Consider the following 24,624-nt stretch of genomic DNA (forward strand, 5'->3'; position numbering starts at 1 on the left):
GTGCGTATTTCCGGTGCGCCCCGGGGACGTCATCTCTGGGTGCCCGGAAACAACAAGGGAAGGATCTCGGAGGCTGCCCGGGGGACCCCCCGCGTCTGGGAGGATGGAAGGAGATTATTTCATGGGGGGAGGGGGCATTGTGGGAGACTGGGAGGAGAGAGGAGCGGTAAGTCCCAGCTCTGAATACTGGGCCTCCTCCACACACAGCTTTGTTTTGCAGGTCGTTCCCTGATTATAAAGTGCACCTGTCACAAGGAGAGCGTGGGCTTCCACTGCTGGCTTCTCCGAGTCACAGACCTGGAGGAAGCATGCAGCAAGTGAAAGTTTTGTTCTCTTACCTGAGTATTGATATCCAGGGAGGAGGAGAGATCTGCAATGGCAACCTCCTGGGGGTCACATCCTGCAGTATACAGGTTTTCATGCCATCAGTCACATGAACTGATCTCCCCTCCCCCATTAGTGTTTATATGGAACTTGGCTGGATATTTTGAAGCTGCCAGTCCTGTTAGACTTAGCATGGGGGTAGGTAGGCCAGTCTGGAGTCCAGGTTGGTGGAATATCACCAGGTAATGATATGAAGTGATAAATATCCTGGATTCGCACACACTCCACCTGCAGAGCCTGCCAGGAAGTCAGCGCTGCGCTAATCACAGGCAGTGAGACATTGCCCCGATGCGCGGCTGCAGAGATCGGACAATGTTTCACTGCCTGTGATTAGCGCAGCGCTGCACCGACTTCCTGGCGGCCTCTGCACGTGGAGTGTGCGAACACGCCGGAGTTCATCCCTAATCCTGGAGAAGTACGGCACACACCAACAGGAGGTCGGTATTGTATCTCCTGCTGACCTTTTATAGTTGTAGTAATCCTTCTGCTGAGGAATTCCAGGCAAGCTCTTCTTTATTTTTCAATCTTAGATTGGGAAGAATCACGTTTTTGTTTTAGCTGTTCATTCATTCTGCCGATGACCTCCATTGAGGAGATTTCTCCTCGCCTCCTCTTTCTGTGACACCCTTACAAGGAAAAATTTGTTCCCACTGGAGGAATGTAGCTTCACTTCTTATCCTGAAGGCAATAAATAGCTGACAAGGACTCCAGCCAGTGCTATGCCTAGGCCGACGAGGCCCAGACTAAGGGTCCTTTCACATGGGACAGATCCGTGATGATCCACTTGCTCAGCGGGGATCGCTCCGTTTATCCTCGCTGAGCTGGCAGATGACAGGACGCTCCCTGCACACTGTGCAGGGACCGCCCTGTCACATCTCTGCTCTCCCCTATGGGGGGATTGGATGAACACGGACCGTCTGTCCGTGTTCATCCGCTCTGCAGACGCATAGAAAAATAGGATTTTCCTCCGTCTGCAGAATCGGACCATAGCGGGGACGGATGATATCGGGTGTTCATCCGCAGACACTTGCTATCCCATAGGGGTGCATGTATGTCCATATTTCATCTGAAAATGGATGGATGAAATATGGACATACTGTTCGCACGTGTGAAAGGGGCCTTAGGGTGGCACATTGCAGGGGGGCAACACTGAGGGGTGCACTAGTGCGGGCACCCAGGACATCTTCTGCCCGTGGTCCCACACGCGGCCATCACCCCTTTGTTGCAGCTGACACCTCTCCCCCTACTGACAGCCGGATACAGTTCACAGAGGATCCTCCTCCCCGGCTCCAAAGTTCCGATGTACACGGACAAGAGAAGTAGGAGCCGAGGAGGACGGAGATTTCACTGCAAGAGCCGCACTGATGATGTGAGGAGTGTGTAAAGTTTATAGATACTGTGAAGGTGGACAAAGTAACCAGGAAGGAGGGGGCTGGTAATAGATGCACACATGGGGGAAGGGTAAAGGGATATGTTTTGGAGGGTGCTTTGGGAGGGGAGCGGACATGTGCACAAGTACACTAGCACAAGTCTTCTCCACTCCCAAAGCACCCCCCAGCACATATCCCCCAAATCCAAAGATGCCACATCCCTCTGTCCTCATCCCACAAAGATGACAGGGCTGGTCTTAAACAAGAAGGGGCATCGCTGTTTAAAAACAGGAAGCCAGAAGTGTTATATATGTATGTACACTTTAAATGCAGCGTGTTTAACACTTTAACCACCTGTCTACCGAGGTATGTTTATATATTGCAGCTGTGAGCGCCGTACTGCCATTAACAGCTGGTGAGGGGCTTTCCAATTAAAGTGATAGAGCTGCCCAATCGGTGCACTTGTAGCTGGTGGTTAGGAGTGTGGAAAGAGTTGCACTTTAATGATCCCTGTGCTGGCTGTGTGGCAGGATGAAGAATATACAGAAGGGGAGGATGATGCCGAGGTGCAGCAGGAATGTCTGGAGAAATTGGGCAGTCGTGACTACATCATGGAACCCGCCATATTTAACTCCTTGAAGAGGTCAGTGCAGCTGAGGTCATATGAACCTGCAGAGACCTCAGAGACCCCCCCCCCCCCCCCCCCCCCCGGTGTTCTGTAATGGCAACTTTAACTAGGATGTCAGTACTTTGGAGTGCTACCACCTGGACCCCTAAATATTGGTGGTGAGCCGGTGTTTTCCATCCATGTGGACCTAGCATCCAATGTGTGTCTTTATGCCAGATGCGGGCTAAGTAATATACAAAGGTAACACTTCCAGGTATTTATTACCTCTCACAGAGATCCCAGCACTCTGCCAACACCAGTGCCCTCACCTGCTTTTCTCCCCAGAAGGATGAAGCCTTTTTTCAGACATCATTCAGGGTCACCATCTACGTCCTGGACTCAGATGACAGCTCAGAGATATAATCATGTAAATCTTGGTGACTGTGCAGTTCTTGGCCGTGTTCCTAAATCATCTGACACAGATCAGCCCCTGCTGTAGCCTCTCACTTTGATAGTGACTGGCTACAAAGTTAAGCTGCCCATAGATGGACCAAATCTCGGCCAGCTCAGCAGGGACCAGCCTAGATTTAATCCATGTATATGCAGGCTTGTACTGAAGCATCGATCAACTTCAGTACATTCGGCCTGTCAGATTTTTGGAATATGGCTAAAGCTGCTAGCAGTGATCCTTGTGTTGTGCCGACAGGGAAGGCTCTTCATACCTCCCCTCACACCAGCAGAACACAATAGCACTGCAAGAGGGATTCCCCATTAACACTGACTGTGATGGGGGGAATTAAGCGATTTATTTATTTATTTTCCTGCAACCAGGAAAGAAAATCAAATCATCTATGGCCTGCCTTACAGTGTAAGTTATCACTGTGGGAGAGGAGATTGCGTGCAGCAGAGGGCTGATAATTTTTTTAGGGTTGCACCGATACTGTCTTTTTTTTTTTTTATCGGCCAGTACCTATACTTTCGGTCAAGCACTCACCAATACCAAATAGCGATACTTTGCAGTGTGATTTGCGTCAATACAAAATAGATGGGCGCAAGCCACACTGCAAATGATCGCATGCAATTTCCCCCACCGTGTGTGTGTATGGATGGAAAGGGAAGCGCCATCTAGTGGGCAGTTGGAAAAAAATATATATAACTCGCATTAAAGCGGGAGTCCACCGGGACTCCGCGTTTTTTTTTTTTTTTTTAAAAGCCAGCAGCTACAAATACTGCAGCTGCTGACTTTTAAAATAGTGACACTTACCTGTCCAGCGCGCCCGCGATGTCGGCACCCGAAGCCGATCGCTAGGTCGTCTGTCGGGTCCTGCCGCCGCAATCTTGGGTATGGGAATCAGGAAATGGAGCCTTTTGGCTTCATTTCCCGGTTCCCTACTGCGCATGCGCGAGCCGCGCGGCGCAATCCGGACGGTCCCCGCTGCCTCTGGGAACTGTGTGTTTCCCAGCAGGCAGCGGGGCACTTGCGCAAAGGGGCGGGCAGTTGCGGAAAGGGGCGTAATCTACGCCCCTTTCCGCAGACAGCTATCCCGGAAGTGGGTGCAGTTACCTGGATTATCCAGGTAACTGCACCCCCCTCCCCCCTGAAAGGTGCCAATTGTGGCGCCGGAGGGGGGGGGGATTCCGATGAGCGGAGGTCCATTTTAGGGTGGACCTCCGCTTTAAGTACATATCTGATCAAATGCTAAATCGACATAGTGTCCCGTTTTCCGCTGATAATAGAATACCGGGGCCGCTGGAGAAGTTCCGGGACCCCTGTGTGTATAGGGTGGAAGTGATGTCAGCTTGGGGGTCTGCCTCTACATTTCCTGCAGCCCTGTGAGCATCGGCAGAAATAGGATACTATGCAGATTTTGCATTTGACCAGATATGTACTTAAAGCGGAGTTCCACACAGAAATGGAACTTCCGCTTTTCGGAATCCCCCCCCCCCCCCCCCCCTCCGGTGTCACATTTGGCACCCTGGAGGGGGGAGCAAATACCTGTCTAATACAGGTATTTTCCTCCCACTTCCGGGCATAGATACCTGTGGGTATCCACGCCACTTCCTCCCCCCAAACCCAACCCCCCCCCATTTGTCTTCTGGGAGACACACGGGTCCCAGGAGACAGCAGGGACCAGTGGGAACATGCAGCACGAGTCGCGCATGCGCAGTAGGGAACCAGGAGGTGAAGCCGCAATTTCTTCACTTTCTGAGTCCCTTACCGAAGATGGCAGCGGCAGCACACGATTGCCGAGGGACAGATAGGCTTCGAGTGCCGACATCATGGGCGCCCTGGAGAGGTAAGCGTCCATATTTTAAAAGTCAGCAGCTGCAGTATTTGTAGATGCTGACTTTAAAAAAAAATAAAAAATTGGAGGAACTTCCGCTTTAATGTGAGTTGAATTTTTTTTTTTATTAAACGGCCCACTAGATGCCGCTACCATCTCTACACACACACACACACACACACACACACACACACACATGCGAGTGTGAGAAATTTCATGCGATTCAGATTGGAATCGCACAGCACTCCTGTTCAAATCACATACAATTATTTGCAGTGCAATTTGCGCCCATTCATTGTGTATTTACACAAATCTCACTGCAAACTATCAGTTTTGGTATCGGGAGCATTTTCATGAGTACAGATACTCATGAAAATGCTTGGTATTGGCATCAGAGCATCCCTAATTTTTTACTGATAAAGGTGCAGTATCAAAATGATATTGGTGAATACATTTTATGCAGACTTGACTGGAAAATGTTACTGAAAGGTCCACTTCATCTGGTCAGTAGCAAGATATAATAAGCAGAAGGTGATGGGACAAAGCATAGGCTTCCTAGCTGAAGTCAGTATTCATGTAATAGAGCACCCCAAGTTTCAGGGCTCCCATAAAGGCTATCAATGGTATCTATAGCACCTCTGACTCTTTGCACTAACATTTGATTATCGCTTTGTAATTTACAGATTCCTTAGGTCACTATTTGTTTACAATTCTAAACCTAGTTGTAAACCATTCATTCTCCATGTTTGTTCCTCCAGATATTTCCAGGCCGGCGGCTCCCCAGAGCACGTCATACAGCTGCTGTCGGAGAATTACACCGCTGTGGCGCAGACAGTGAATTTGTTAGCCGAATGGCTGATCCAGTCAGGTCTGTTAATGCAGAATGTGGCTTATGACAGCAGAAATCATACAGCATATAATGGGGCAGATTTTTTCTATATGGCGTTATAATGAGGCTTTATATACAGTATCTCACAAAAGTGAGTACACCCCCTCACATTTTTGTAAATATTATATTTTACCTTTTCATGTGACAACACTGAAGAAATTACACTTTGCTACAATGTAAAGTAGTGAGTGTACAGCTTGTATAACAGTGTAAATTTGCTGTCCCCTCAAAATAACTCAACACACAACCATTGATGTCTAAACCTCTGGTAACAAAACTGAGTACACCCCTAAGAGAAAATGTCCAAATTGGGCCCAAAGTGTGAATATTTTGTATAGCCACCATTATTTTCCAGCACTGCCTTAACTCTCTTGGGCATGGAGTTTACCAGAGCTTCACCGGTTGCCACTGGAGTCCCCTTCCACACCTCCATGACGACATCACAGAGCTGGTGGATGTTAGAGACCTTGCGCTCCTCCACCTTGCATTTGAGGATGCCCCACAGATTCTCAATAGGGTTTAGGTCTGGAGACATGCTTGGCCAGTCCATCACCTTTACCCTCAGCTTCTTTAGCAAGGCAGTGGTCATCTTGGATGTGTGTTTGGGGTCATTATCATGTTGGAATACTGCCCTGCGGCCCAGTCTCCAAAGGGAGGGAATCATGCTCTGCTTCTGTATGTCACAGTACATGTTGGCATTGTCAGGCTAACCCCCTGCCCCCACCCCACCCCTTCAACCTCTGCAGCAATGCTGGCATCCCTCGTACATCTATTTCCCAAAGACAACCTCCGGATATGATGCTGAGCACGTGCAATCAACTTCTTGGTCGACCATGGCGAGGCCTGTTCAGAATAGAACCTGTGCTGTTAAACCGCTGTATGGTCTTGGCCACCTTGCTGCAGCTCAGTTTCAGGGTCTTGGCAATCTTCTTATATCCTAGGCCATCTTTATGTAGAGCAACCATTCTTTTTTTTTTTTCTTTCAGATCCTCAGAGTTCTGTGCCACGAGGGAGAGCAATAACACCAAATTTAATGCACCTGTTCCCCATTCACACCTGAGACCTTGTAATACTGAGTCACATGACACAGGGGAGGGAAAATTACTAATGGGCCCAATTTGGACATTTTCCAAATTTGTACTCACTTTTGCAAGCTACTGTACAAGAGTTATAGCTTTTGATGAACTGCAAAGCTTAGAATGCTGGTAAATGTCGTTTTTCAACAGCTTACAGGTTTTGTGTTTTACAGGTGTTGAGCCAGTGCAGGTGCAGGAAACAGTGGAGAACCATTTGAAAAGTCTGCTCATTAAACACTTTGATCCACGTAAAGCAGATTCCATCTTCACAGAGGAAGGAGAGGTAACAGTCATAGAGATTTTACTTTACTGTATGTCCCAGTCCTTCTGAAAACCCATCATAGTCCCACAACATTTTATACATTAAACACCCATATATCCCATGCACATTCTCACACCTGCAGCAAACTGTCAGACAATTATTTTCATTTTGGAATGGCATGGGGAGGATCACAACCCATATTAGGTTTTTACTTGACTGGAGTTCTTTTAGATACATTTCTCCACACTTTCCTGTAACAGTGATACTGGTTTCACCAATCGGGAAGTGAGGTTAAATCTTCAGCAGAGAGACAGACAGCAATAACAAGCTGTTAGTTGGTGTTTTTTGTATTTCATTGTTTTCATTACAAATCAATACAATGTGTAATATAATAATAATATAATAAATGAATAAGTAAATATCTTATAACACTTATTTGTGTTAAACCATGTTCTGTTAGCAACCAATGCTTAAAGTGGTTGTAAACCCTTACAAACCACTTTGACCTACAGGTAAGCCTAGATTAAGGCTTACCTGTAGGTCCAAGAAATATCTCCTAAACCTACACGGCTTAGGAGATATTTGGCAAAAGACAGGCACCGCTGGCTAGGGCGCATGCGCCGTAGACAGCGGCGCGCAGGTGCACTGAGCGTGCTGCTGTCAACAGCGATATGCCGTGAGTGGCGGCTTCGTCGAATGACAGCGACGGAGCAGCGAGACCCACCGAGAAGATGGATGCTGCAGACTACAGGGGCCAACGGTGACTTCGCTGGCTCCTGTGTCAGGTAAGTGACACATAATGGACTACTATGCGATACATAGTAGCCCATTATGCTTTACCTTTGCAGGGAATTAAAGAGGAAGTAAACTCATCAGGGTTTACTTCCTCTTTAAAATTAAATAATATGAAATAATATTCCTCCAAACATACAGTGCCTTGCGAAAGTATTCGGCCCCCTTGAACTTTTCAACCTTTTGCCACATTTCAGGCTTCAAACGTAAAGATATAAAATTTCAATTTTTTGTGAAGAATCACAAACAAGTGGGACACAATTGTGAAGTGGAACGAAATCTATTGGATATTTTAAACTTTTTTAGCAAATAAAAAAAACTGAAAAGTGGTGCGTGCAAAATTATTCGGCCCCTTTACTTTCAGTGCAGCAAACTCACTCCAGAAGTTCAGCGAGGATCTCTGAATGATCCAATGTTGTCCTAAATGACTGATGGTGATAAATAGAATCCACCTGTGTGTAATCAAGTCTCTGTATAAATGCACCTGCTCTGTGATAGTCTCAGGGTTCTGTTGAAAGTGCAGAGAGCATCATGAAGACCAAGGAACACACCAGGCAGGTCCGTAATACTGTTGTGGAGAAGTTTAAAGCCGGATTTGGATACAAAAATTCATATGTTATTTCTTCCAATAAACAGAGCTCATCAACCCTTTGTAACCATTGGGAAAGGACGTTATAGTTTGTTGTCCCCAAAGGGTTGAAATCAATACACAATACATTCCAGCAACCTATGTAATCTGGGTAGGCGAACTTTGTAAGGTCAATAAAGCCCTATAGGAGTTTTGCTTTCCTTTAAAGTGGATGTAAACCCGAAATATTATTATTTTTTTATGTCATAATGTAGAGTATAAGATTTCCTATAATTTGAGCCCAGTCTTGCCACAAAAAGTTAATCCATCTCTGAGCAATCCTCTGTTATTGTTCAGTGAGATAAATCTTGACAAACGGAGAAAAAACTTTGTCAAATCCTCCCCCTTGCTGTGAGTGACAGGGGATTTATATATCTCGTGCACTAGCCTAAGAGACGTGCATTATTTTTTAATTACCTCCCACTCCTTTCTTCTGCTGCTCTGCAAGGATTGCTGCTGAATTCATGTGAATTCATTCATGAGGTATGCTGAATTCATGTGGGAACTTTTTTGGGTTTTGACTGGATGTTCGAGATCATAGCAGAAGTTCAGTGTAAGAAATACACAGGAGAAAATGCATGTTGATGAGGGGAGTGTAGAGGTGGGCGGGGAGTCTACTGACATCACTACTCCACTCACCGAGCCCTGGAAAACAGACCCACCCACAAAATCTGCAGTTTTTCGGGTCTCGTAGCAGACAGAGGGGAGACTTTTGACAGATAAGTATACATGCAGGAGGCGTGTATATCCTTCTAGATAACCAATATTGCAGTAGTTTAGAAAGAATGAGAGTGGGTTTACATCCACTTTAAGGAAAAAAAAAAAAAAAAAACTTTTTTTATTTGTTGCTGTGGAATTATCCTCAGTTCCAGTATGGCTGTTGTCATGAGTACAGGGAGTGAGGGAAAATCTCTCTAATAAAACCCAGCCAATGTTATATGCCTACCCCACACTGGACAAAATGAAAAATGTGTTCAGCGTATTCATTATTACACGTCTAAGACGTGGGATCTTTGTGAATGTACGTCCTTCTTAGCTCCATAAGAGCAGCCAACCCGAGGGCTCTGCTCCACTTCTGTTTTGAAGCAAACAAAACGATGAAAGATAATTCCTTATTGACTATAATGGGCATCCTTTTTATTGTAGTTTTTTTTTATCCCAGTGGCAGCCATTTAGATTATCCCTTTTTATTCTTCCTTTCCTCACTGGAGACATAAAAGGGATATTTTGGTGATAAGTAAGGTCATTTGCAGTCTCTCGTATGGAGGCCAAAGTATCTCTAAGCTCTCAATTGGATGATAACAACAGGACTTGGACGATATCCTTCACATGCCCTATTATTCAATTCTCTGATTGTTGCTGTTCAGCAATGCTGGGCCTATATGGGGTAATAGAAGTCACACTTATTTTGGTTTGCAGACTCCGGCTTGGTTGGAGCAGATGATCGCACACACAACATGGCGAGACCTTTTCTACAAGCTGGCGGAGGCTCACCCGGACTGTCTGATGCTGAACTTCACTGTAAAGGTGAGATTCCCATGAGTTCTCTTAATTTACTATCTATCCATTTACAATGCTTTACCTCAATATTGTGTTGTGTAGTCTTACATTTTGTCAGCAGAAAAATAACTTATTGGGGGGAGATAATTGCGGGTGATTAGAGTTCACCAATGTTAAAGTGGTAGTAAACTCAGTACTTGCAAAATCTACTGACAGGCAGGGTTTGTATTAGGGGTGCACCCAATTAAAATGTTGGTACCAAAAATGTATCTCACTTAGCCGAAAGCCAAATGACAGCTTTTAAAAAAAATTTTTTTTATATATATATATATAATTGTATTCCACTTTTCATATCATTAATATAAATTAATATGAATTTATTGTTGGCCATTATTGGCACCGTTTAGTGCAAAAAAAATGCAGTCTCTAACAATCTCTTGTATTATGTCTGCAATCTCTTAAACACATTGCTAATAGTATCAGAAAAAATTTCATTCGGTGCACCTCTAGCAGAAATAATACAAGAGATGTCAGAGACTGCAGACATGCATTGAAGGAAGGAAGTGTCTGATTCCCTGCTGATTTTGTATGCTTGCCAGAAATGATCAGTCTATAATTTTAATGTTAGGTGTATTTTAAAATTGAGAGACAGAATAGCAACAAAAATATCCAGAAAAACGCATTTCAAAAAAGTTATACATTTATTTGCATTGAGATAGGGGATCAAATACTTATCGATCGGCAAGATTTCTGGCTCCCAGGTGTCTTCTATACAGGTAACGAGCTGAGATTAGGAGCACTCTTTCTTAAAGGGATTGCTCCTAATCTCAGCTTGTTACCTGTATAAAAGACACCTGTCCACAGAAGCAATCAATAAGATACCAATTTCTCCACCATGGCCAAGACCAAAGAGCTGTCCAAGGATGTCAGGGACAAGATTGTAGACTTACACAAGGCTGGAATGGGCTACAAGACCATCGCCAAGCAGCTCTATGAGAGTGACAACAGTTGGGGCGATTATTCGCAAATGGAAGAAACACAAAATAACTGTCAATCTCCACCGGCCTGTGGCTCCATGCAAGGTCTCACCTTGTGGAGTTTCAATGATCACGAGAACGGTGAAGAATCGGCCCAGAACTACATGGAAGAATCCTTTTAATGATCTCAAGGCAGCTGGGACCATAGTCACCAAGAAAACAATTGGTAACAACACTACGCCGTGAATGAAATCCTGCAGTGCAAGCAAGTTCCCCCTGCTCAAGTAAGCACATGTACAGGCCCGTCTGAAGTTTGCTAATGAACATCTGAATGATTTAGAGGAGAACTGAGTGAAAGTGTTGTGGCCAGATGAGACCAAAATTGAGTTCTTGGCATTCTTTCAACTCTGTGTTTGGAGGAGAAGGAATTCTGCCTATGACCCCCAAGAACGCCACCCCCCACCATCAAACATGGAGGTGGAAACATTATGCTTTGGGGGTGCTTTTCTGCTAAGGGGACAGGACAGCATCACCGCATCAAAGGGCCAATGGACAGGGCCATGTATCGTCCAATCTTGGGTGAGAATCTCCTTCCCTCAGTCAGTGCATTGAAAATGGGTCATGGATGAGTATTCCAACATTACAATGACCTAAAACACACAGCCAAGGAAAAGGAGTGGCTCTAGAAGAAACACATTAAGGTCCTGGAGAGTCCTAGCCATTTTCCAGACCCTAATCCCATAGAAAATATGTCTAGGGAGCTGAAGGTTCGAGTTGCCAAACATCAGCCTCCAATCCTTTAAAGGTATTGTAAAGTAATTTTGTTATTTAAAAAAAAAAAAAACATGTTATACTTACCTCCACTGTGCAGCTCGTTTTGCACAGAGTGGCCCCGAACCTGCTCTTCTGGGTTCCCTCGGCGGCTATCTCTGCTTCCTCCCCGAGTACTTTTCATGTTCATGCGAGCTCCCTCGCATGGTGAGAAACGCTTCGGGCGCACTCCCGTGATACAGCCGGCAGCTATAGCCGCTCGCTGTATCACACGGCCCCGCCCCCCAGCGCGGCGCGTCATTGGATGTGATTGACAGCAGCGCAAGCAAATGGCTGTGCTACTTTCAATCCATCCACTCCCGCCAATTAGCAGCCAGGCTGAGCAGTGATCAGGACGTTGGGGCGAGTGCGGGACTTTCGAGGGGTCAGGTAAGTAAAACGGGGGGACTGGGGGCGTCGGCACTGTGAGATGTTTTTTCACCTGAATGCATAGAATGCATTCAGGTGAAAAAATATTTACCTTTACACCCCCTTTAATGACTTGGAGAGGATCTGCAAAGAGGAGTGGGTCAAAATCCCTCCTGAGATGTGTGCAAACCTGGTGGCCAACTACAAGAAACGTCTGACTTCTGATTGCCAACAAGGGTTTTGCCACCAAGTATTAATCATGTTTTGGGAAGGGGTCAAATACTTATTTCACTCATTTAAAATGCAAATCAATTTATAACTTTTTTTTTTTTTTTTTATCTTATATGGACAGTTTGGTTTCACTACAGAGTGTTTTTGTTTTTTTTGTTTAGTTTTTACAACTAATTGCTGAATTGTCTCTTTGCCAGCTCATCTCAGATGCCGGATATCAGGGCGAAATCACAAGCGTCTCCACAGCTTGTCAACAGCTTGAGGTGTTCTCCAGGGTGCTTCGAACCTCGCTGGCCACCATCTTGGATGGAGGGGAGGAGAACCTTGAGAAGAACTTGCCAGAGTTTGCTGTATGTCTACCATTATTTTCTGCATGGGTTACAAATGGCTACCTGCTGAACCATCTCTCCCTAATCCTTTCTCCTTTTTACTCCCATGTTCTAATGTCTTTTTATGTGTGGGCAGCAAATTAATTATTGTAAAGAGTAATAAATCATTCTCATCTGTTGTCTTTTGCCTTGTTATGTCTCTTCTCAGCCTTTTCTACTAATTGGGAGGAAGGGGACTGGACAGGGATTCAGTTCCTTTCCTCTGTTTTACACTCTGGGTATCTTGTGTATCGTCACTTGTTTCCGTGACTGCTGTCGGATTTCATTGAGTTTTCTCCTTTCAGAGTTTTAAATCTCTCCTGACTTCTATTGCAGGCATGGGCCCCAGTTTAGTGCCTACCTGTCAGAGCTTTCCGCCACTTCTTGTTCCTTGTTCTTGTTCTGGCAAGCTACATTTCAATCATTATTTTTTTTTTTTTTTCAGAAAATGGTTTGCCATGGAGAGCACACCTATTTGTTTGCCCAAGCAATCATGTCCATATTGGCGCAGGAGGAACAGGGGGGATCCGCCATGCGTAGGATCGCTCAGGAGGTGCAACGATTTGCTCACGAAAAGTAAGACTTTGAATATCTTGGACTGTAGGATAAAACGGCACCAGAGCATAGGGATAGATCTTCTCATTGGATCCCTTTCTTGCTAATATTCTTTAGGTAAAATAGATTTCTGCCCCGGGGGGGCAAATGTATCCAGAGAGAAACTTTGTGATCTGTTTGAAAGTACAGAACATAGGTACTTGGTAACTTCTGCTAGCATGTAGTAGCCAATAAGCTGAAGACATCTAAAGTTGAAAAAAGTAACATGACTATTTCATCTGTGCATCTTAAATGAGCGCTTGGATACAAAACACAGATAAGATACAGAGGATAGGTATGTAATCATTCATGGAGCTAAACCTTTGACCCGGAGGAGACTATTGCTTTGTGAAGTGTGTGTTTTATGCTGTGTACACATGGCCGGACTTTGACAGCAAAGGTCCAACGGAACAAATCCGTCGGACAATTCAGTCATGTGTGGGCTTCATCGTACCTTTGCTGTCAAAATCAGAGGACTTTAGAATTAGAACATGTTTCAGATCTTTCCGACGAACTCGAGTCTGGTCGAAAAATCCGTTAGTCCAGGGGTTGACAAATTTGCTTGGAATCTAGGAGCCAGCTAAAAAAGTTAGGAACCAGGTCCGTGACGGCGATCTGGACCTGTCTCTGGCCTGACATGGAGACGAGTGAGGGGAAGATAGCCCCAAGCCCCTCACCTGTCTCCAAGTCATTGCCCATAGCTCTTAGAGGGACATTTTTTTTTTTTTTTTCAAATGACAATTTTTTTTTAAATTGCATTTTAGTGTAAATATGAGATGTGAGGTCTCTCTGACCCCAGATCTCATATACAAGAGGACCTGTCATGCTTTTTTCTATTACAAGGGATTTTTACATTCCTTGTAACAGGAATAAAAGTGACACAAATTTTTTATTTTTTTTTAAAAGAACAGTGAAAAAAATAAAAGTTAAAATAATAAAAAAAAATATTTTAAACGCGCCCTGTCCTGCCAAGCTTGCATGCAGAAGCGAACGCATATATGAAAGCGGTGTTCAAACCACACATGTGAGGTATCGCTGCGATCGGTAGAGTGAGAGCAATAATTCTAGCCCCAGACCTCCTCTGTAACTTAAAAAGTGCAACCTGTAGAATTTTTTAAACGTCGCCTATGGAGATTTTAAAGGGTAAAAGTTTGTCGCCATTCCATGAGCGAGCGCAATTTTGAATATATATAAATGTTTAGGGGTTCTGAGTAAAGGGAAGGAAGATAGGCTGGCAGGCAGGGGAATTAGCATTGCATCCATTAGCATTGCTGGTTGTAATTCCAACGGCCACCACAAGAGGGCGCCAGATTCCAGAAGGAACCATAGGATCGTAGAAGGCCTCAAAGCCGGGGGCTCAATTACCGGCGGGGCGGCCCGACGCGATTGCACCGGGGGGGTCCGTGGAGACAGCATACCCCCAGCTGTGCTGCGCCAGGTCGCTAATTCTAGTCGCAAATGCGACCTGGCGCCCGGGTTTTGTCGAGCCCTGCTTTAGTCTATATGCTAGTCCAGATGAAAACTGATGCTAGGACAACTATTGGCTATGAACTTCCTTATTCTAGTCCGGTTGTGCCTCTCACGGTCGAATCCATCAGACTTTGGTGTGATTGTGTGTAGACAAGTCAGTTTCGGCTAAACTCAGTCAAAGTCCTTTGGAGTTCAGCCCAACGAAAAGTCTGGCCGTGTGTACACACCATTAGCCTATGTGTGAGTAAGGGGGGTGTGTAGACAGTCTTCTTCTGAGTAAAGAAGACTGGTAAAGCAAAGGCAAGAAAAGCAGAAAGCAAGGTAGGGAATAAGTATGGCGGGAGGAAGAGGGGATGACCTTGGGATGGATGGAACAGACTAGCTGCTAAGGGGCGGGAGGGGGGTGTCCCTCCATTTTCGATCTAAACAATGAGTGGCAGTGTTATAGAAGGTTTCTAAATCAGTCAGAGCTAATGAATGCAATCCAGATATTCCAAGTAGAGCTCTTTTGTTTTAATGTATCCTATATTAAGGCCGTCAGTTACTTCATACGATGTAAGGCCCATTCCTTAAGAGGAGGGACAAGGTCAGTCCTTCAGTGTCAAGGCATCACAATTCAACAGGTAGAAGCTTAAAAGACCTTCTTGGCAGGAGATATGGGGCCTGGGAGTAGGGAGAGGAATGTTATTACATTGCTTGAGAATGAAGTCTACATGCAGGACCACTAAATGTGCACAGTATGCATCGGTCCGAAGTAGAAGGTAAAATGTTTTGTATGAGGGATGGGCACTTACAGGTCCTTCTCAAAAAATTAGCATATTGTGATAAAGTTCATTATTTTCTGTAATGTACTGATAAACATTAGACTTTCATATATTTTAGATTCATTACACACAACTGAAGTAGTTCAAGCCTTTTCTTGTTTTAATATTGATGATTTTGGCATACAGCTCATGAAAACCCAAAATTCCTATCTCAAAAAATTAGCATATCATGAAAAGGTTCTCTAAACAAGCTATTAACCTAATCATCTGAATCAACTAATTAACTCTAAACACCTGCAAAAGATTCCTGAGGCTTTTAAAAACTCCCAGCCTGGTTCATTACTCAAAACCGCAATCGTGGGTAAGACTGCCGACCTGACTGCTGTCCAGAAGGCCATCATTGACACCCTCAAGCAAGAGGGTAAGACACAGAAAGAAATTTCTGAACGAATAGGCTGTTCCCAGAGTGCTGTATCAAGGCACCTCAGTGGGAAGTCTGTGGGAAGGAAAAAGTGTGGCAGAAAACGCTGCACAACGAGAAGAGGTGACCGGACCCTTTAGAAGATTGTGGAGAAGGACCGATTCCAGACCTTGGAGGACCTGCGGAAGCAGTGGACTGAGTCTGGAGTAGAAACATCCAGAGCCACCGTGAACAGGCGTGTGCAGGAAATGAGCTACAGGTGCCGCATTCCCCAGGTCAAGCCACTTTTGAACCAGAAACAGTGGCAGAAGCGCCTGACCTGGGCTACAGAGAAGCAGCACTGGACTGTTGCTCAGTGGTCCAAAGTACTTTTTTCAGATGAAAGCAAATTTTGCATGTCATTCGGAAATCAAGGTGCCAGAGTCTGGAGGAAGACTGGGGAGAGGGAAATGCCAAAATGCCTGAGGTCCAGTGTCAAGTACCCACAGTCAGTGATGGTCTGGGGTGCCATGTCAGCTGCTGGTGTTGGTCCTCTGTGTTTTATCAAGGGCAGGGTCAATGCAGCTAGCTATCAGGAGATTTTGGAGCACTTCATGCTTCCATCTGCTGAACAGCTTTATGGAGATGAAGATTTCATTTTTCAGCACGACCTGGCACCTGCTCACAGTGCCAAAACCACTGGTAAATGGTTTACTGACCATGGTATTACTGTGCTCAATTGGCCTGCCAACTCTCCTGACCTGAACCCCATAGAGAATCTGTGGGATATTGGGAAGAGAAAGTTGAGAGACGCAAGACCCAACACTCTGGAGGAGCTTAAGGCCGCTATCGAAGCATCCTGGGCCTCCATAACACCTCAGCAGTGCCACAGGCTGGTTGCCTCCATGCCACGCCGCATTGAAGCAGTCATTTCTGCAAAAGGATTCCCGACCAAGTATTGAGTGCATGACTGAACATAATTATTTGAAGGTTGACTTTTTTTGTATTAAAAACACTTTTCTTTTATTGGTCGGATGAAATATGCTAATTTTTTGAGATAGGATTTTTGGGTTTTCAGGAGCTGTATGCCAAAATCATCAATATTAAAACAAGAAAAGGCTTGAACTACTTCAGTTGTATGTAATGAATCTAAAATATATGAAAGTCTAATGTTTATCAGTACATTACAGAAAATAATGAACTTTATCACAATATGCTAATTTTTTGAGAAGGACCTGTATACAAATGTTAAGATTTTGAAGTTTTTCTCCTGAGCAGCAGTCACAATGCTAAGTTTATGATTAATAATTGAACAGTAGATCTGGCCTTTATTCTATACAGCTGTGAAATGAATGGTAACTTGTCATAAAACACACGCTTCACCACACATTACCCACAAACCTGTGTCATTTTGAATGGCAACCCCAACGCATTACAATGGACCTGGGTTTTAGGGACACACAACACACGGGTCAGTCATTTCTGCTTTGGGTTGTTCAGAGGGGGAATGTTCACTTAATTAAAAAGTCCATTGCGATGCATCAACCAACTGCTTATACATAGGATGCCTTACCACAACGCATGTAAATGTGTGACCTAATGCACTATAAAAATTATTAAGGCCTTGGTGTATTAAATATGATTATATTCAATTTATTGTTGTGGTTGATGTTTTACATTTTAGTTTTTATCCTTTAGAGGTCATGATGCCAGCCAGATCACACTTGCCCTGGGTACAGCAGCTGCCTATCCTCGAGCATGCCAAGCACTCGGAGCTATGTTATCCAAAGGAGCATTGAACCCTGCAGACATCACTGTGCTGTACAAGATGTTCACAAGCATGGATGCCCCCCCTGTGGAGCTGGTGAGGAATTTGGGGGGGTGCACACAAGTGTAGTGTACAGTAATAAATATTTTGTTACTAAGGTGCATATAAAAAGTCGTCCCCGTCCCCCTTTTTCTTTTTATTTTTTTATTTGTGGTCTTACAAAATATGGGATGGTGTGATCTGTTATAGCTTTTAGTGTTGTTCAGAACTTTCAGGGTCCTCGTCATCACTGTGTATTACTGTTTGGGAAAGCACATTAATACTCTTGGTGCTAAAGGGTGCGCACCTTAAATTCCTGCATGCAGCAGATTGGCTGCTTCCTACAGTATATAGGTGATAATTGTCCTCCTAGGATGGTCACACTAAAACTACATAATCTTACAATTCAGTTTCAGCTTAAAAGAAGTAAACAAGACCTCTAGACTGAATACAGCCATACACCCCTTTTCTGGGACCCCCGACCCAGCTGGACATTTTTATACCTCAATCATTGGTCATTCAAGTAACTATAACTGTTAAAAGAATCCTATAAATTACCTTTTTTAAGCTTCATAAAATTAACTGACCTTAAATCATGATCATAAAAGTTTGTGTTCTTATAAATTAAGGGGTGATTGGCAGCCAATTCTGCACATTTGTATTTAGTCCCCTACATCACATGGTTTAGGCATACATGAGATATACAACCCTGTAATTAATGAAGGGGGTATTAGTTGAACATTTTATATTTTAAACCTAAAAGATTGAGAAACGCTTTTTCAGAACAGAGTTGCCTACTTTGGTTTTTTCTTTGCAGATCCGTGTTCCCGCTTTCCTGGACCTTTTCATGCAGTCACTCTTTAAACCAGGTGCCAAGATAAACCAGGACCACAAACACAAGTACATCCACATACTGGCATATGCAGCTGGCGTGGTGGAGACCTGGAAGAAGGTGCGTTCTATCAGCAGTTCTAAATGTGTTTTTATCTTTGTTCCTTTTTAATTTATTTTTATTTTATTATATTGCCAATTATTTTGGGCTTTAGAGAGACAAAATCCTTCCCTTCATCAACGTGTTTTGTTTGGTCTATTGGTCCTGCCACAGACATAATTTTGGATGTATGTTGATAAATGTGCACATGTATTATAGGACTGTGGCTGGATAAAGCACGGTTGGGTAATTCATTAGTACTGCAACTATTTTTAATCTCTGGATATTCCCTAATGGGAATTGAGCTCACTGCCCCAGCACTGCAAAGCAACAATCCTGTTTTGAACTGCGTTTCTGTACTTTATACATTATGGATAAAGGAGGTCTGTGTTAGATATGTCTACTCTTCTTTTTTTTTTTTTGTACGGTGGAATGGGAATAAAAGCAAATATGAGCTATAAATCGTCCTTTGCTATACAGATAATTCTGTCTCTTGTTGTCCTAAAGAACAAAAGGGTGAATATAAACAAGGATGAGCTGAAGTCCACCTCCAAAGCAATAGAGACTGTTCACAATCTGTGCTGCAATGAGAACAAGGGGGCCTCAGAACTGGTGGCAGAGCTCAGTACACTGTATCAGTGTATCAGGTATGTAGTGGGATAAGAAGGTGATGAAATCTTTGTTGTGGAATGCAGGCTTGCTGTCTTTTCTTTGCCTAGATGGCAGAAAGTGATGTCATTATTGTGGGACACAGTTTCACCATTTACTTTCCTGTTATACCACACTAGGTTCCCTGTTGTGGCGATGGGTGTTTTGAAGTGGGTGGACTGGACTGTGTCAGAACCTCGCTACTTCCAGCTACAGACAGATCACACCCCTGTGCACCTGGCCTTACTGGACGAGGTATGTTCTGGACTTCGTGTAGTTGTGAATAGGCTTTGATGTTGTGAGACAGGTGCGCTAGAAATCCATCCTTTCATAGGATAATACATGTCTGGATTCAGTGATGCTCTGCTGGCTCTCTGTGACGGGAGGAATCCGTATCTATAAACTCTTGCTATAATATGGGCTTAATATTTCTAAGTTGCTTGTTGTCTTTCAGATCAGCACATGTCACCAGCTGTTACATCCGCAGGTCCTGCAGCTTCTTATCAAACTCTTTGAGACAGAGCACTCGCAGCTGGATGTCATGGAGCAGGTAGGTGCCCGGAACATACATTTGTCCAGTCACTGAACCATTGAATGTTAAAGTGGAGATTGACTATGATAAAAACTGTTATATATCAACCCAACCAATTTGTATTTGAAAGAGCAGACTGTTAAGTCTTCTGGAGGCCAATTTGGAAAATCAATCTTGCCTTGTCCTGTTTCATCTTTAGATGGAGTTGAAGAAGACTTTGCTGGACAGGATGGTACACCTGCTGAGTCGAGGTTATGTACTTCCAGTGGTCACTTACATGCGCAGGTGTCTGGAGAAGATGGACACAGACATCTCACTTATAAGATATTTTGTCACAGAGGTGAGTCCAGTGTGTTTGGGGGTGGGGTGTCACCCCTTCCGCCAGTAAAGGCATCAGCAGTTCCCTTTTATAGAACGTCATCTTCCACACATTAAACGCCTATATCCAGCCATTTCTTACAGTAACTATGGCTGGGCACATTCTTGATACAGAATGATTCAATTAGACCCCAGAGATTGTTCAAGGCAAAGATCTGATACAGTGAAAAATGTTTTTCAATAAATTGCAGTGTCTGTGGTGGTGGTTTTACCTCCAGAACTTTAGTTTTTGAAGAGTTTTAGTAAAGAGACAACTCGGGGCAAAAGTAACAGGTTTGCTTTAACCTCCTTCCCCATCAACATATACTCACTGCTGTTTTGCTCGCCCGTTGCCCCTCTCAGCATCAGGTGAAAAAAAGATACCTAGTACCGGAGTTTTCTTATATACGAATGTTCAACTTGTGTTCGCATGTTCATTCGTGTAAAGCTGGGTGCACACACAGGGCTCCCCCCCCCCCCCCCCCCCACTGATCAGTGCTCACAGCCATTGTCTGCCAGCGCTGATCTATGTTGGTCATACGAACAAGTTAGATTTACGAACGAGTTTCTGGAACAGAACTCGTTTGTATGGTAGGAGACTTACTGCACTGGATATGGAGCAGCATGTGACAGTAGTGTTCCAGTCCGTGCTTTCACATAGGAGGGTCCATAAATCGCTATGTGAGCTACAAATCCGACACCTAAAGTCACCTGTAAAGTCTCGTGTTTGTTTTTTTATATAAGTTAAAAATAACATGTCATACTTACCTTCTCTATGCAGTGGATTTGCACAGAGCATCCCAGATCCTCCTCTTCTCGGGTCCCTTTTTGGTGCTCCTGGCTCCTCCCTTCTGTTAAGTGTCCTCATAACAAACAGCTTGCTATGGTGGCACCTGAGCCGAGTCACAGCTCCATGTGTCCATTCAGACACAGAGGCCGGGCCTCAACCTCCTGATCTCTCCTGATTGGCTGGCTTTGACAGCAGAGGGAGCCAGTGACTCTGCGCTGCTGTCTCAGCCAATGAGGAGGGGAGTCCAGGGCAGCCGACACACTACTACAACATCGCTGGATCTAGATGGGGCTCAGGTAAGTATTAGAGGGGGCTGTTGCACACAGAAGGCTTTTTATCTGAATGCATAGAATGCTTTTTTAAGATGAAAACCCTTCTGCATTTACAATCACTTAAAAGTAAACAAATTTCTTAACCCTGTCTGAGCAATCTATAGGCTCATAGAAACAAAGCCAGTTTATGCTTCGCTTTAAATGCATTAAGCTCCTCCTGGTCTAGGCTTGAACTAAGGCCTCCCTGACCCTGGCCATCTTGTTGCTGATCTTAGAGAGCCCCAGATCTGTAGCAAACCACAGCCCGGCATGTGATAGGCCTTCCGTCTTGCATACTCTAACAAAAAAGGTAATATTTGTGAATGCTAATTGGCCATCCCAGTGTAGTAGTGTTTGTGAGTTCTCATCCTCACTTGGTTTCATTGTAGCAAATGATGCTCAGATTTATAATTGGAATACATGTGGCTTCCTTTAAAGACAGGCTTCCCAGTACACATCAACTGCCGATGTGACCACTGCGAGTGACAGCAGGAAACTGCTGCACCTTACATGGCTTCTGGAACCCACAGAAGATCTGTTTCATCATGTCCTCCTCTTTCTATCTGCAGGTCCTAGATGTCATCGCTCCCCCTTATACGTCTGACTTTGTACAGCTTTTCCTCCCAATCCTAGAAAATGAAAGCATCGCCGGCACTATCAAGGCAGAGGGAGAACACGATCCTGTAACAGAATTTATAGGTAAGAATCTGTAGTCTCTTACCTTTTTTTTTTTTTTTTTTTTTTTTTTCTTTAATATGGTAATATGTAAACGTTTTTGTCAGCTGAATGGATTTTTACATTGTCCATTAAAATTTGTCACCCACGACCGCCTTCCCCAAAACAAAGATGAATAATGTGGCCAAATAATAGTGAATTGGTAAGGCTGCTGAGGGCAGGGAGATCAACTTCTAAAGGATAACACATTAGAATTTTCTCAATATGTTTGTTCTTATATGTTATGCTTAGAAAATGCATATGTAGATATATTTGTTAGTTGCATATACATACTGTATTTTCAAGTGAAATCCTCTGCAGAATTGGACCTCAGTTGCAGGAAAAGGTGATCTAGGAAGCATAAAATTGTCTTATAAAATAACTTCTCCTGTATTTAGAAAAGCTAAACTGAGAGAGTGTTAATGTGAATAAGGCCTTAGACTTGCTATTTACAGTTTTCTTGTATAGCAATAGAAGATACCTGCTCGCTGTCACTGGTGGAGAGGACGCTGGAACACATTGCATGTTTCACTCTAAATTAGAGGTCGACCGATATATCAGCCGATATTTGCCGTTTTTTAACTAATCGGCATTGGCCGATTGTGCTGATAAAAAGGCCGATTTAGAACTATAGCGCAACTTGCAAATAACTTCTGTAATAGAAGTCAATGCAGGTTGCCTTAGGGTCCTTTCACACGGGGCGGATCAGTGGTGATCCGCCCAGTGGATATCCGCTTGCTCAGCGGGGATCGCTCCGCCGATCCCCGCTGAGCAGGAAGATGACAGGTCTGTCTCTGCACACTGTGCAGGGATGGACCTGTCACAGCGCCGCTCTCCCCTATGGGAGATCGGGTGACGACGGACCGCAGTGTCTGTAGTCATCCGATGACAGATGGAAAAATAGCTTTTTCCTCCGTCACACTTTTTCGGATCGGAGCAGGTTGGATGTCAGCGGACATGTCACCACTGACATCCGACGCTCCATAGAGCTCTATGGAGCATCCGTTCAGGTCCGCCTGAAAAACTGACAGGCGGGCCTGAACAGAACGGTAGTGTGAAAGGGGCCTGAGTCTTCATAGAAGCGACTTTCCTCCTCTTGGGGCAGTCTGCCAAGAAAAGAGCAAAGAGTTACAATGTTTACACTTAAATGAATTAACTCAACTCAGTGTGTAGAGTTCTCAGTTTAACCATTTAAAGACTAAATCTTTTCTGACACTTTTTGCTTACAAGTAAAAATCCTGTGTTTTCTGCCAGAAAATCACTTAGACCCCCCATAAATTATATATATATTTTTTAGCAGAGATCCTAGGGAATAAAATAGCGGTTGTTGCAATATTTTGTCACACGGCATTTGCGCAGAGGTCTTTCAAATGCAATTTTTTGGGAAAAAAAATACACTAATGATTTAAAAAAAAAAAAAAAAAGCTAAAACAGTAAAGTTAGCCCATTTTTTTTTTTTCATCCAAAAGTTTTGACTACCTGCTTTTATTTAATATATAGTGTTCTTTTTTTTATTTTATTTTTTTATATCTAAATCATACATACAAGTAAACTGATTGGAGGTTTGTTTTGTTTAACAAATGTTTACATTTTCTGTATCACTTATGAAGGCTGCTTTCACACTGGAGCGGGCAGGCGTTGATGGTAAAACGCTGCTAGTTTTAGCGGCGCTTTACCATCATTTTAGCGGTGCTATTCGGCTGCTAGTGGGCCACATATAACCCAGCTAGCGGCCGAGAAAGAGGTTAAATGCGCCCGTGAAGCACCGCTGCCAAACCGCATTGCATGCGCTTTGGCTGTGGTGCCCATTAATGTCAATGGGCAGGAGTGGTGGAGGAGCGGTGTACACCACTCCAAACGTGCTGCTTGCAGAATTTTTTTTTTTTTAACATCCTGCCAGCGCATCGCCTCAGTGTGAAAGCACTCGGTCTTTCACACAGACTGCAGGGGAGCCGTTTTGCAGGCACTTTACAGGCGCTATTTTTAGCCCAAAAGCTCCTGAAAAACGCCCCAGTGGGAAAGGTGTCTGTTAGATTTTAGGAGATGGATAAAAAAAATCTGCATCATATATCGGCCGCCATGATTTCTAAATATCGGCCAGAGAAAAACCCATATCGGTCAACCTCTACTCTAAATACAAGTGGAACATGTTCCAGAATGCGTGCTGGATGGTGTCCTAAAAAAAAAAACACACTTCAAGTCCACCATATACATATCTATGGTCTCTTCATTCCCGGAAGCTGATTGCTATTGTTTGGCAATAAGCACATCATAGTTATAGCTGCCACCACCAGAGCAAACGCAGAGTTAACTATTAACAGGAAGTGTCTGCTGCTTTGGTGGCCATTTTGGAGGATGGATGTTGGGTTTATAGGAAGCCTGGGAGGAGGAGAATTAATAGTGTAGAGACTACACTATGGACTGTGAAAAGGGAGGCTTACTGGTAAGCACTAAGAAATAGGTAAATGATTCATTACAACTTTACAAAGGATTAGGAACTAGTGCTAGACAAAGCGTGTTGTTATTATGTCTGAATCCTCTGCCATTTCTTTTAATTTTTCTGTTTAGTTCACTGCAAATCCAAATTCATCATGATGAACTGATCGGGCTGTGCTGGGCAGACTGAGGCCCCGGACTCCAGTGAGAACAATCTTTCTCTACTATGAGAAATTATGTGTGTATATAGAATTTGTTTTGATTGTATTTGAGTTTTATATGTGTTATTTTTTTTCCACAAATATACATTCTTATTTTAAAA

The 24,624-nt window shown here is 44.0% G+C and overlaps 1 protein-coding gene across 1 annotated transcript; it reads left to right on the plus strand.

Moving 5' to 3' along the window:
• Nucleotides 1-24,624, plus strand: NELFCD (negative elongation factor complex member C/D). The gene is made up of 15 exons (XM_077460243.1): nucleotides 1-166; nucleotides 2,285-2,397; nucleotides 5,405-5,514; nucleotides 6,785-6,894; nucleotides 9,713-9,820; nucleotides 12,378-12,530; nucleotides 12,994-13,124; nucleotides 17,475-17,640; nucleotides 18,401-18,535; nucleotides 19,022-19,161; nucleotides 19,303-19,417; nucleotides 19,617-19,712; nucleotides 19,894-20,034; nucleotides 21,722-21,851; nucleotides 24,435-24,624. Exons 1-15 carry the CDS (start codon nucleotides 104-106, stop codon nucleotides 24,467-24,469), a joined length of 1,746 nt encoding a protein of 581 aa, XP_077316369.1. The 5' UTR covers nucleotides 1-103; the 3' UTR covers nucleotides 24,470-24,624.

The sequence above is a fragment of the Lithobates pipiens genome, unplaced genomic scaffold (genome assembly GCF_037356315.1).
Source record: "Lithobates pipiens isolate NorthernLeopardFrog02 unplaced genomic scaffold, aLitPip1_a1.2 Scaffold_28, whole genome shotgun sequence".
Lineage (NCBI taxonomy): Eukaryota > Metazoa > Chordata > Amphibia > Anura > Ranidae > Lithobates > Lithobates pipiens.

Excerpts from the sequence above, each read along its gene's own strand:
- NELFCD (XM_077460243.1), top strand. The coding sequence starts at position 104 with ATGGAAGGAGATTATTTCATGGGGGGAGGGGGCATTGTGGGAGACTGG. Across the intron at positions 19,162-19,302 it reads ACACTGTATCAGTGTATCAG|GTTCCCTGTTGTGGCGATGG; the intron begins GTATGTAGTGGG and ends ATACCACACTAG. Across the intron at positions 19,418-19,616 it reads ACCTGGCCTTACTGGACGAG|ATCAGCACATGTCACCAGCT; the intron begins GTATGTTCTGGA and ends GTTGTCTTTCAG.